The sequence below is a fragment of the Melitaea cinxia genome, chromosome 19, assembly GCF_905220565.1.
Source record: "Melitaea cinxia chromosome 19, ilMelCinx1.1, whole genome shotgun sequence".
NCBI lineage: Eukaryota > Metazoa > Arthropoda > Insecta > Lepidoptera > Nymphalidae > Melitaea > Melitaea cinxia.
Window position 1 is genome coordinate 2,593,275 of NC_059412.1, and position 14,226 is coordinate 2,607,500.

At 36.0% G+C, this 14,226-nt stretch overlaps 1 protein-coding gene across 1 annotated transcript in view; it reads right to left on the reverse strand.

Annotated features, from left to right (window-relative positions):
* LOC123662655 (coronin-7) overlaps positions 1-14,226 on the reverse strand; it is a 32,957-nt gene that overhangs the window by 7,491 nt on the left and 11,240 nt on the right. Inside the window, exons 7-13 of the mRNA XM_045597462.1 lie at positions 5,911-6,456; positions 4,570-4,678; positions 3,212-3,310; positions 2,775-2,897; positions 1,989-2,091; positions 798-895; positions 594-707 (exon numbers count right to left, since the gene is read on the reverse strand). Of these exons, the coding sequence (XP_045453418.1) occupies positions 594-707; positions 798-895; positions 1,989-2,091; positions 2,775-2,897; positions 3,212-3,310; positions 4,570-4,678; positions 5,911-6,456 (1,192 nt within the window). The remainder of the gene's footprint in view (positions 1-593; positions 708-797; positions 896-1,988; positions 2,092-2,774; positions 2,898-3,211; positions 3,311-4,569; positions 4,679-5,910; positions 6,457-14,226) is intronic.

Sequence of the window (14,226 nt, forward strand, 5' to 3'; positions counted from 1 at the left end):
GTTTATTTTAATATGTACAGTTTTTTAAAGAAATTTTAATTTCGGTCGTGTTTCTTTTTAAATATTTTCGAATTCACTATTTAGTATTAAGATTAATGTTATTGTCTCACGTTGAAGTATATACTAAAAAGTGTGGGTCTTTGTTGTATTTTTAATTATAATGTATGTATCTCGAAAAATAATTAAAAGCTGTACATAAAATCAAATGAACTTCTAAATACGCCTGCATCAATTATTATGTCTATACAAAAATCAAAAAATTAATTTAAATAACACGTTTGTAGCCAGTCGTAAAGCCTGGATAAAGTATGAAGGGAAGTTAATTTGATTATACTATCCATCAATATTAACGTACGTAACGGCATTCGTATGTGTTACAATTTATAACATATAACTACTTCATAACCATAATACAAACAAAAGTAATTTAACGTAGTAACTGATGCTGTATACAAAAATAACTAGTTACGAGAAATAAGCAGTTTCGAAACTAGTTACGCGTATCCACGAAACTACGTATAACCGATTACACATAAAAGACGTTACGACCCACGACTACAATAGACTATATAATAAACTGTAAAATTGCTTACCATAAAAGCCATTGCACTCTCCAGAGATTTGCCTGCTAATGTTCTTAATATTTTCAACGTGGGTGGATTTGTGTCCTGGCGTACCCTTCAAGTGTCGGAACTTGGAGACTTTGCCTAAAACACAAAATAATAATTATTTATTAACAGTAAAACACTGGGTATTTCAGAAAATCCAATATTTTATCGAAATCGTTTAAGACGTACCAAATACTGTAGATGTTCTCTTTGTCGTAACATTGGGTACAGATGATCGTTTTTCTTCGCGATCGGGGCTTTTACGAGATTTCAAAGAGTCTCGTCGCCTGTAAAAATGTCATAGTTTTTGAAGGTCGATTCTTGTTGATTTAATATCATATAAATTGTGTTATTATGTTTGACGACGGCGATTTTAGCTAAATAATATTACTGTCAAGCCATTTTGTGTTCCTGTGGTGAGTAAGTCCTGTGGGGTATTGGCGATAGGGTGAGTAACGCGCTTACAATACTTGTAGTGTTGCAGGCTTCTATAGGGTACGGTAATCGCTTACCATCAGGCGAGCCGTACTGTTAGGAGCCTCAAGGCGAGTCTTTTTTAAAAAAGGAAACAAAATTTATTTTTAAAGCACACGTCTAGCGCGGATGGAAGATGGGAATGAGACTGACTGTGGCGGATAAGTAATAACACCTGCTAAAGGATAGAAATACTGAATAGGCAGAAAAGGAGTGCTGAATAGGAAATAAGGGTAACTGATCAGGGTTATAACAGTACGTTTGTTTGCCGACCTAGTTGTATGCAAAAATAACAACAACGAGTGCGCTTTAGACCACGCGACTGGAGTAAAACTTCCGAAACCCAACTTTCCCTCTTTCTGTGCCTTCGCTAACTTATATCTCCCTCTCGGCTCCCGTTCGCCTCGCCCGATCACACTTTCCGTAACGCTCGCGTGGTAAAACTTCCGAAACCCAACTTTCCCTCTCTTTGTGCCATCGCTAACTTCTATCTCCCTCTCGGCTCCCGTTCGCCTCGCCCGATCACACTTTCCGTAACGCTCTCGTGGTAAAACTTCCGAAACCCAACTTTCCCTTTTTCTGTGCCTTCGCTAACTTCTATCTCCGTCTTGGCTCCCGTTCGCCTCGCCCGATCACACTTTCCGTAACGCTCTCGTGGTAAAACTTCCGAAACAAAACTTTCCCTCTTTCTGTGCCTTCGCTAACTTATATCTATCTCCCTCTCGGCTCCCGTTCGCCTCGCCCGATCACACTTTTCGTAACGCACGCTTTAGACCACGCGACTGGAGTAAAACTTCCGAAACCCAACCCTCCCTCTTTTTGCCTTCGCTAACTTATCCCGTTCGCTTCGCCCGATCACACTTTTCGTAACGCTCTCGTGGCGCATTCCCCAGCTAAGTGTCGTACCTGAGCGGCGCGGGCGAGGGCGGCGCGTCGTGCTCGGGCGCCGCGCTGGCCGAGCGCGCCTCGTACGCGCGCCGCCGCGCCGCGATGGACTGGCCGGCGCCGCTGCCGTAACATTGGTTACACTCGAGCTTCATCATTACAGCCCATACAGTCCACCGCTGGGCATAGGCCTCCACAAGTTTACGCCGAAAATAACGTGAACTCATGTGTTTTGCCCATAGTCACCACGCTGGGCAGGCGGGTTGGTGACCGCAGTACTGGCTTTGTCGCACCGAAGACGCTGCTGCCCGTTTTCGGCCTACACTCGAGCTTAACTAACTCTAACTGAGCTGGGGCACAGCAGGAATTTGTTGCTCAAAATATGGAGCAGCACGACTGGGGTAGTACCTCGACCTTACAGAAGATCACAGCTGAATAATACTGCTTTCGAGCAGTATTGTGTTCCTGTTGGTGAGTAAGGTGACCAGAGCTCCTGGGGGGATTGCGGATTGAGTCGGCAACGCGCTTGCGATGCTTCTGGTGTTGCAGGCGTCTATGAGCTACGGTAATCGCTTACCATCAGGTGAGCCGTACGCTTGTTTGCCAAACTAGTGACATAAAAAAAAATACTCGAGCAACGCTTCGGCCGGCAATATCCCACGACTGGGCATAGGCCTCTTTCTTGTAATAGTTAGCAATAAAGGAGCCATGTAGAACTTTTTTCAGAGCCAAATCCGCCAAAATTGATGAACTTCGTGAGAAGATGGCACTAAAAAGAAAAAGAAATGTTCTAAATCATTTTTACTCACTCAGTGGCCTCAAACATCTTTCTCCTGTCAGCAGTGCTCGGTGTCTTCGGTCTGTATCCCGAGTCCGAAGAATTGACTTCCTCCTCCAGGCTCGTGTCTGACTTTCCATTTGTATATTCTTCTATTGAAATAAAAATTATATCGTGGTAAGTTAGTAAGTGTAAGTATTAAAGTAACTTTAATAAACTTTAAAAGAAATATTATTTATCTATGAAGTCGATTATCAGCAGAATCAAAATAAATTTAATTATTATATTATTTTTGTATCTAAAAACATCTAAAAACACGTGTATTAAAATCTATTAATTTAGAATTTAAATGTTTAAAAACGCTCTTCATAGAAAGACAAAATGTTTAGAAAGATTGCTTACTGCTACAACTAATATTATTATTATGTCAACTTAACTTAAAATCAAGATTAACTTATAATTTTACCTTTGTTAGGAGCGACTTCGACATCGCTAGTCGGCGAAAGTGATTTCTCTTTCTCTTCATCTTTAACGGGACGAGCTTCAGATGTGACGGGGGATGATCCTACAAACAAAAAAATATATAATAATAAAAAACAATAAAAACAATAATAATTATAGAAGCAGAGCCACGATCTAATGAAATATATGTATATATTAGTGTGGTATTTTATGTGTGTATATGATAATAATGTAGTGCATGTCGATAAATGAAAATAAAATAAAATAGAATAAAATAAAATAAAAAAAAACAAACAAACATGTATTATTGATATATCTAATATATAAAATTCTCGTGTCGAGGTGTTTGTAGTTAAACTCCTCCGTAACGGCTTGACCGATTCTCATGAAATTTTTGGTGCATATTGGGTAGATCTGAGAATCGAACAACATTTATTTTTCATACCCCTAAGTTATAAGGGGGTGGGGGGGGGGATTAAGCGGCTTTATAACATATATGACAAAACAACGTTTGCGGGGTCAGCTAGTATATATTATATTAATACATGTTGTATTATTAAATATTGATTATATATTTAATATATTTATAACAACAAAAAGCTGTTAGTGTCGGACCATCCTAGCAATTGTAGACAGTTTTAGAACTGCTGGTCTGAAGTTAAACTATTGTAAAAAAAACGCACGCCGATAATAAAACAAATATTTAATGTTATACAAATGGCATAAGCAACAAAGAGCCCGTGGATGTTGTTAATATAATAAAAAGGAAAAAAGTAACTCGGTTGAAGAATAGAAAAATTATTTTAAAGCCTACTTAATCAAAAGAAAAGAAACAAATTTATATAATACTAGCTGTGTCAGCGACTTCGTCCGCGTGGAAATTAACAAAAAGTTATTTTTCAGTTCGCTGAGTTATAAAATAAATAAAATTCTAAAATTTAAGTAGCCTGAGTTACTCCTTATTACATCAGCTATCTGCCAGTAAAACTCCCGTCAACATTGGTCCAGCTGTTTCAGAGATTAGCAAAAACAAACAAACAGACAGACAGACAAAAATTTAAAAAAAAGTTATTTTGGTATATGTACAGTGTATACAACCATATGTATTTAGTAAAAAGCTGTTATTTTAATATTACAAACAGAAACTTCAATTTTATTTATTTGTATAGATAATTAAAAAAAACTCAACATTGGTACAATTACGTCAAAAAAATATTAATACAATATCTTCAAACAACGTAAATTTCTTTGAGTATATGTATATAGAGAATTACAAATATACCTTATGATGATTAAGACTAAAAATTAAAAGACCATCAATGTACATACACATACATTCATAAAGTGCATATAAAATCTTACCCGAGTCAGACTTAGTAAGTCCTGGCACAACTGGCACGGAGAACACTTTGTCAAATGAGAACTCTTCACTACCCGCTGACGCTGAGAACGGCTTTGGTCCTAAACGAGGCTGAAACATTATAAAAATTACACTAATACATACTATCAATCATTCTAATATGGTCTTTCTATAAACAACACAAGCATTGAAATTAAATTAAATGCGACAGGGAAAGAAAACACACTCAAAATGTATGTATAATACATTAAAATACAAACATATATATATAAAAATAATTGAATAATATAACAAAATAACATTAAATAAAAATTTGCTAAGGATTAGAAATATGGCGCCAACTTGGGGAGGCCTATGTCCAGCAGTGGACTGTAAATAGGCTGAACTGACTATAATTATTACAACAATTATGAATAATTTTTGTTTATTTCAAATTGTAATTAAAATATAAAGTCACCAATTGCGGATAAAGTTTATCCTGCGAATAAGTTATGATTAGACTTTAAGAATAGGAGATAGAATAGGCCATTAGGACCTTTTTCAACTCAATTATTATTAAACTACAGCTTTAATATTCTTTTGCGAATTGAAACATAGAATATAGAAATATAGAATTCGATGGTGAAAAAGAATTATACATCAAAACTTTTTGTTGGATATCACAATCCGTCAAATAGCGTTATTCACGACTGGTGAAATAGGGTAAGGGTTGCATGCTGTGTTCACTTTAATAAGAATGAACATTGTACGCCTTTCAAATTGTTACACACATAAACTTTCTTATAATTATATCATTCAATTTGTGAACCTAACAAAAAAAAATGGTTAAAGTGCTCACACAGCGTCCATATGGACCTTTAAGACTGTTTTATGTACCTATTTAAAGGTACGATATATGATAAGTTCAATAACCTTCTTTGCGAAAATATAAGAAAACAATGTACATAGATGCAAACTAACAACATATACTACATACGATTATGGCGTATCCACACATATACAGACTTTTTATATCGAAATAATAATCGAACCTAATTTTATGTTTTTATATTTTTTTATATTATTTATTATTATTTATTTATTATTAGTTATTTATACTATATATTTTGCTACGTGAACATAATTTTTGTTTCTATTATTCTTTAATGAAAAGACGGTGGAGATATCGAAGATCTTATCATTACTTCATTTATTAAATAGCTCATTCACTAACCATTTCCGAGCTCCATATAACATATCAATCAAACAGAACCAGTCATTCAGGGATATGATTACAACTAAACCTAAACGCCTCTTCGTTCTATCAAGTACCACAGACATTGTCATTACATTAAAAAAAATACCTTATAACCAGAAACAGGAATCGCTGTAGTCCTAGGCTTAGGTTTGGGAGCTTCGGAAACCTGGTCATCAGACGAACCCGCTTCAGATATAGATGACCTAGGCAAAGGTTTGGGCACTTGAACTGGAACACCATTAACATAACTATTGCTCCTCGATAGAGACTCTGATGAATCTGAACTTTCGGTCTTTTCAAGGGATTTGTCCGATCTGATTGTCTTCTCATCTTCCTCAGGCTTTTGTAAATCTTCATCTTCGAGTTTTTTCTCATAATCGTGACCGTTATCTGTAATTTTCTTCTGGAAACCGTTTGTTTCCTTTGAATACTCTCTTGGTTCTGGTTTCTGTTTCTCCATACCCTTGATGAGATCTTTAACATTCACAAAGTCTAGTCTATCTTCGTCTGTTTGTTCTTGCTGCACTTGTTTTTGGGTTTGCTTCACTGGTTCCTCAACTTTCTGGGTTACGATCGGTTTTTGATCATTTTTCTTTGGCACCGGCATTGCTAATATTGCTTTGACCAATTCTTCGAGGTTTCCTCTATGTACCTGTGTGTGCAAAATACATATATATATCAACTGAGTAAACATTTAAATATAGCAAAAAAAAAAATTTACTAGCCAAGCATACAAAAAAAAAAAATTCAAAACATACTTACGTTTCCACTACAACCCAATCATGTTCTAGCACTAACTACACAAAGCTTAAAAATAAATTGTCACAACACAAAAAAAAAAAACGAACACAACTCTAAAAACCAAAATATTGGCATCCACACCGTAATCCTAAAAAAGTCACAACCGAAACAAAATCATGCAAAAAGTAAATGTAACAAAATATATTATAACCGACTAAAAATACCAAATGTACATAAAATATACGGACACTAAACGGAATGTGATGCGGCATCCCACATAAAGATTACGAATAAAACTGACAGTATTAGTTATACTCTTCAAAAAGCATTCTTCTAATGAGGATCTGTATTACCATTTTGAGGTGCATATCTCATACAAACTTAATTATTTTATAATTACACAGATTTAGTAATATCGCAGTCACCGTACCACATTCAGCCTACATTCATCTTAATACTAGTAATAATTATACTCCATCGTGTAGAAACGTAATTACGTAAACACACTAAAATAAAATAAAAAAATTGCGTGCATACAAAGTACACATGTCAGAAGTGAAACTTCTTTGGCAAACTAATTCAAATAAAAAACTAATAAAAAAAACGAATTGAAAAAAGTTTGTGTGTGTGTACGTTTGTGTGTGTATTCGTTTGTGTGTGTGTATCCGTTTAGTGCGTGTATCCGTTTGTGTGTGTATGTCGACCTATCCGCAGAACAAAGTTATGTGTGACTTTGAACTGAAACCACTTTTATTGTATTTTTATGTCTATATTTACCCATATTTTTTACTAGTAAAAAAAAATTTAAAAAAGGCGTTGACTTTCGAAGATACTGGTCAAACAAAGTCACATGTTGTTTATTTCTCCGATAAACAAAAATACAATAGCACTAGACGCTTTGTACTCTGTCGGGACCGTCGCGCGCGACGGTTACATCGTCAGTCATACCTTTGTCGAGCTGAGAGACAGTTGTTCGCACGCTTTGTTTGTGGTCCCAGTTTATCGCATATTTTACGTGTCAATTAATAAGAAATTATACAGAAAATGAAAAACACACGTTCTAGGCGAATGTTACGTCTTTTATCTCAGCCACGAGATTCAATAAACAATATAACGATGGAATCTCCAAATAAAAATCAAGACATGTTGCATACTTCAGGTAAGTAAATGAAACTTTGATTAATTATTTGGTTTCATTATAGCATAAACATAGCTTATATACAACAGTTTGCGCATTTTATTCGTTAACTTTATTTTAAAACAAAAAAGTAAATAAAAGCGGTCATACGTACACATTGAACTTTGTTCTACAGAAAATAAGGATGTTGTAAATAAAACAATTAAAAAATATGTGTACCATTTAAATATTAATATAAAATCGTTTCAGATTATTTTTTTTCATTATTCAAATGACCGTTATATCAGATACCTAAGTTAACAAGTTACTTTGTTCTTTGGAAATAATGTTAACATATGTGGTTCTAGGTGCACATATGACTTTGTTCTCGGGATTTTTTTTTAAATTGAGTAGTCTATGTGTACATGTGACTTTGTTCTAATGAATAAACTGAGATATACCTTTCTTCCAACTGGGAATGAGCATGAAAGCCTAAAAATTAATAGCTTATTTTTGCATTTACTACTAAAATAGAACAATTTGTTGGGTATTGCATATTTATTTATTGTTTTGTTTAATATTTGTTTTGGGTATGAGGTTTATATCGAGGCATATTATTCTTTGTCTGCAGAGAATCTCGAGGAAAATCGTAAAGTTTCTTCGCCATTGCCACCATGGAGCTGAAAACATTCAACTAGATATGCCTGAGGTATGGGAACATGTTTTTGGTACATCAGGTGTCTCAGTTTCTGTTCCAAAATCTCTTAATAAGGTTGAGTCATCTACGCCAATAATAACGAGAAATAATAAATTCGGCCACAGAATTTTTTTTTGGCCACGTGGTCAATCTTCTCATTTAATAACTAAGCATCGGGAAAATGAGATAGCCTCTAATAAACTAATTCATCTTCTTTACAACGCCAACTAAAAATATTAAAGAAAGCGTCAAGTCAAGATCAACAGTTATTTTTACTTGTCCTTCTGATTTATACATAGCCAACTAATTTACTGACTCGGCCACGGTATTTGCAACTCATCATCATTTTACGTTTTACAGCTGCAATACAAGCTTCTCAAAAATTATATATTCAAGCTTCAATAAACAACATCATATATTATAACTTAACATGTAAAATTATACTTCATATTCTTTTATCGTGAAAACAGCCACACTGTACGATTTGGCGCGAGTGCGCGACATGACAGCAACCGGCCATTTGCACCAATCAGAGTTCAGAGAGTGTCATTCGATTCATGTACCGACCCGCCCGTGTTTGTTTATTGTCGTTGGTGCGTTCGTGTTGCAATTGTTTCATTTATAATTAATTAAAGTTTTCGAAAAGTTTTAATTAGTTATGACATCTAAAAGTGAAAACGAAGTACCTTTGTACTGTTCTGACGAGGAATCGGAAGAAGAAGGTCAGCCGTCGAAAAAAAAGCGAGGTGAATCTAAGAACTGGATATTCGTAAGTAAATTTTCGACTGTGAGTTCCGCCAATGAAGCCGTGCGTGCAGAAAATACGTGGGCAGTACGCACTACACACGACTCCATGGACGGGAAAAAACGATTTTATAGATGCAACAAAGTACCACGTAAAGGAGTACAGTGTGCTGCAGAAATATATTTGCTATTTGAGGCGGATACAGAAGCAGTGTTACTTTATCGCACAGATTGCGCACATGATCACGGTTCTATTAAGAATAACTACGGTTATGGTATTAGCAACGAAACGAAATCTGAAATCAACAAACTGTATGACCTCCACCTAAAGCCGAAATCAATCTTGGAGTGTTTAAAGAAAAACTCTGAACTTAGAATACCTACAAAAAGGCAGCTTTATAACTATTTAGCAGATCGCCGGCGTATCAAATATGGACCCTCTACTATTTCTTTAGGAGAATTGGAAAAATGGATAATTAAACACACTAATGTGCCAGATAACGATAACAAAGTTTTTGTAATAGCCTATTATATTTTGGAAAGTGATCCGCCTAGTTTTCGCATCGTATTATCTACAAAGAACTTGTTGAAACAATGTATTGTCACTGATATTTTGCACGCAGATGCAACATATAAGTTAATTTGGCAGGGGTTTCCGGTATTGATAGTGGGAACTACTGATAAAAACAGAAAATTTCACCCCATTTGCCTGACAATATCTACAAACGAACGCAAAGCTGATTTTAAAACGATGTTTCAAGGTATAAAGAGCAATCTTCTGTCCATTTTTTCTAAAACATTTGAACCGAAAATCCTAATTTGCGACGCTGCGAAAAGTATACAAAACGCATTTCGTGAAGTGTTTGGAGAAGAGACGATTGTGAAAATGTGCTGGGCTCACGCTAAGAAGAAAATTTGCACTAAATTGGACCAAACGACAAAAAAGAATATTCGAAAACACATATTGGAAGATATTGATGCACTGCAATCAGCTACATCTCCTGAAGTGTTTTCTGCTGCTTCGGAGTTGTTTTTGAAGAAATGGAAAGACGAAAAAGCATTCGTCACATATTTTAAAAAAGAATGGCTAATAAAAAACCCAAACTGGTATTTGGGTGCAGCACCAGTATCACCAGCGACCAACAACGCACTCGAGTCTTTTAACAGAGTTATAAAAGACCACAACACCCTCCGCGAGCGTATACCGTTGGCCCGTTTCTTAGTGGTGGCAGAGGAAATGGTTACTAGCTGGTCACAACAAGCGACAGAAGAAACCTTCGCGACACAACCTGTATTGGAGCTATGTGATTGGACAACCGGATATCAATGGGCTAAAACTGATACCAAAATTAGAGTTGTACAATCAACACCAGACAGCAACACATATTTAATTCCAGGCAAAGACTCGCCCAAAAATAATCAAGCTGAGAAAAAATTCAAGCATTTTGACGAATATAAAAAAGGGTATTTTTCATTTTGGAAAGTAACACTACCAAAGAATCAGACCGACTGGATAACTGGTTGTTGTGATTGTCCTGACTTTTATCGCAAATACGTCTGCAAGCATCTGATAGGTCTAGCAATAAGACTGAAATTCGTAATGCCACCATTAGAGGCAAAAGCACAGCCGCTTGGACTGAAAAGAAAGCGTGGAAGGCCAACAAAAGCGCGAGCGGCATTAATAATCCAGTAATGTTTTTTTTCTTTTAATTACGTAATTATACGTGCTAAGTATATCTTTTTTTAATTAATAATTATAAATGATTGTATTTCAATACACAAATAGATTTTTATAAATAAAGTGTTTTATTCTGTCTGTCCTCAATAGTTCATATGTAATAATAGTGGCTTTAATATACTATTTAATGACAATTTTAGGCAAATTTGACGATCGATTAATGTAGGATGACTTACATTTTAAACATACTAAATTATACAATTAGAAGCTAATAGAATTACTATTTTGGTGTCATATATTATTATTTTAGAAGTTTGCTATTTGAATGCATGCCACAAATTTAGATGCAAAAAAATAACCATCTTGCTGAGTTATATTTACAGTGGCTTACATAGAAGATAATTAGTGGCTGAGATACCATTATTCAGACGCGCGTTGGTTGTCGCCGACTTAGTAATTTAGAAGGTAACTTATTTTTTCTGAGGCAAATAATGCTATTAAAAAGAAGCTTGTTTAATTAGTACCCAATAATAACTTCGAGTGACGATGAAGCAAGTATAACAAACCTTCTCCATTCACCTAAAAACTCTCCAAAACTTAATCAAATTTTCTCATCAAAACCTGTTAATGATGTTGAAGTACCAATTCTTTCAAGCGCCATTGCTGAGCCCATTGTCGGTTACTACAATAATGCTGAGGTTCCTTCAAAGGACAGCGAATTAACTTCACTAACGCCTGCAAATAGTAATGAACTAACACCTTTTGCACTCGAAGTGCCATCCAGCTTTGAAAATTCCCCTGCTATAAGCTTTGGTGATTTGCCTTCCGTTTCATCAAGGAATATTCTAACGCCCATACCTTCTCCGTTGAATTCACATAAGGATTGTCTTGACTCTTTCTGTTCTATCCATGATAATGAACACTGGACTCAATCACCATCAATTGCTACCACTTCTAGTGCACCTTACGATTCAAGCAATGATGAACGCTCTACTCCTCCCAAAAAAAAGTCAAAAAAACGTATCCGTCGCACATCTGAATGGGCTGACGTGAAAAGAAAATGCCTAAGCAATATTGGAAAAGGCTATGTCACCAAAAGAGGTAAAGTAGTAGACGACAAGATTTTGGGTAAGCCGTGTGCCTGCAGAAATCGATGCCATAAAAAAATATCTCACGACCAAAGGTAAACGATTGTTTTCAAAAGTTCTGGTGTTTGGGAAGCCGAGAGAAACAATGGGCATTTGTAGTTAATTACACGAAAAAGGAGCCTAAGCGTAGATGTTTAAATAGCGATATACCTAACAATCGAAGATTTACATACAAATACCTCTTGCCCTTAAAGAATGCCAATTCAGAGGAGTTCCAGACTGATACGGCTAGCGTCTGCAAGACAATGTTCTTAAATACCTTATCTGTTAGTGGGAAGATTATTAAAACAGCTTGGGAAAAATATGATGGCAGTTGCATTATCGAAGAAGATAAGAGAGGACGCCATGCTAATCACAATAAGGTAATCTTACCAGACACTGTTAAAAGTGTGTGTGACAATGTTCCATCCTTTGCTCCCATTGAATCTCACTATGTTCGCAAATCTTCAACGAAACTTTACCTAGACGGCAGTCTTAGCATTTCAAAAATGTTCCAGCTATACAAAGAATGGTTTGATGATTCTCTTTATTCCAGCAAGGCAGTCACTGAGCGCCAGTATAGGGACATTGTTAATAAAAATTTCAACTTAGGATTCTTCATTCCTAAAAAAGATCAATGCGACTTTTGTCATGTTTTTCGCCAAAAAACTGATGCCACCGATCAAGAGAAAGAAGATTATAGGAAACACTTGGCCAATAAAAATGCAGCTCGGAAGTTAAAAGATGTTGACAAACGTGAAGCTATTAGCTTGAACGGTGTGATCTTGACGGCCGTTTTCGACTTTCAAAAAGTCTTATCATGCCCGCATGGACAGGTCAGTGTTTTTTATTATAAGCGAAAATTGTCCTGCTTTAACTTCACTATTTTTGATATGGGGTCTAAACGTGCTGTTTGTTATATGTGGGACGAAACGGTGGCCAAAAGAGGTGCTAATGAGGTAGGTAGCTGCTTGCTAAATTTTATTGAACAAAATTTTAGGAAAGGCGTAGAGGAGTTCAGATTTTATTCAGATAACTGCGCTGGCCAAAACAGAAATCGTTTTGTATTCTTTCTTTACACCTACTGTGCCAAAAAAATTAACGTGTCTATAAGACACAGATTCCTGGAGAAGGGTCACACACAAAACGAGGGAGACAGCGTGCATGCTTTGATCGAACGGGGGGCTGAAAGAAAAATCATTTACACTCCAGAAGAATGGCACCTGCTTGTTAGATGGGCTAAATGCACAGGAGATCCTTACGAAGTTCGAAAAATGACACAAAACAATTTTTATGACTTTAAAATGCACGTTAACAATAAAATTTGGTGCAAAAACACAAAAGGGGATAAGGTAACATGGAACAACGTGAAAGAGGTCTTTGTGAGTGATTCAGAGCCGAATAAGTTATTATATAAATGTGATCATGATGATATTGAGTACAAAACTGTGTCATTATGTTCAAATACCCGCCGCAGTACTGTGACAACTTTGCCTAATTTAGAGTTGGCATATAAACAGCCAATTTGTTTGTCGAAAGACAAACATAAAGATCTTCTAAGTTTAGTGGATGTGGGAATTATACCTTCCCAATATGCTGACTTTTTCAGATCTCTCCCTTATAACAAAAATGGAAATATTCATAATAATAGCGATAGTGATGATGACTGATTATTATTATGATATATGTGTATATATGACCCAGCTTGCTACGGAGAGATCTGCAAAATAACGACACATGTGCACATGCAACCCCCTAAATTTCGAAATAAGGGGTTTATTTATGTAACTATGGTATCAATAAACGCATAATAATGTTTTTATTCGTTGGTAAAAGTATTAATTGTCTAAATCAATTAGGAAAAATATTAGGGCAAAATTTGTGCAAGTCAAACTTTAAATCGCTCTCCTGTAAAGTAGGGATTTTGCAAATATAACCTTGTTCTGCGGATAGGTCGATGTGTGTCCGTTTGTGTGTTTCCGTTTTTGTGTGTGTGTGTCCGTTTGTGTGTGTGTGTGTGTGTGTGTCCGTTTGTGTGTTTCCGTTTTTGTGTGCGTGTGTCCGTTTGTGTGTGTGTGTGTCCGTTTGTGTGTGTGTGTGTGTGTGTGTGTGTGTGTCCGTTTGTGTGTGTGAGTGTCCGTTTGTGTGTTTGTGTCTGTTTGTGTGTGTCCGTTTGTGTGTGTGTCCGTTTGTGTGTTTGTGCCCGTTTGTGTGTGTGTGTTTGTGTGTGTCCATTTGTGTGTGTGTCCATTTGTGTGTGTGTGTGTGTGTGTGTGTGTCCATTTGTGTGTGTGTGTGTGTGTGTGTGTGTCCATTTG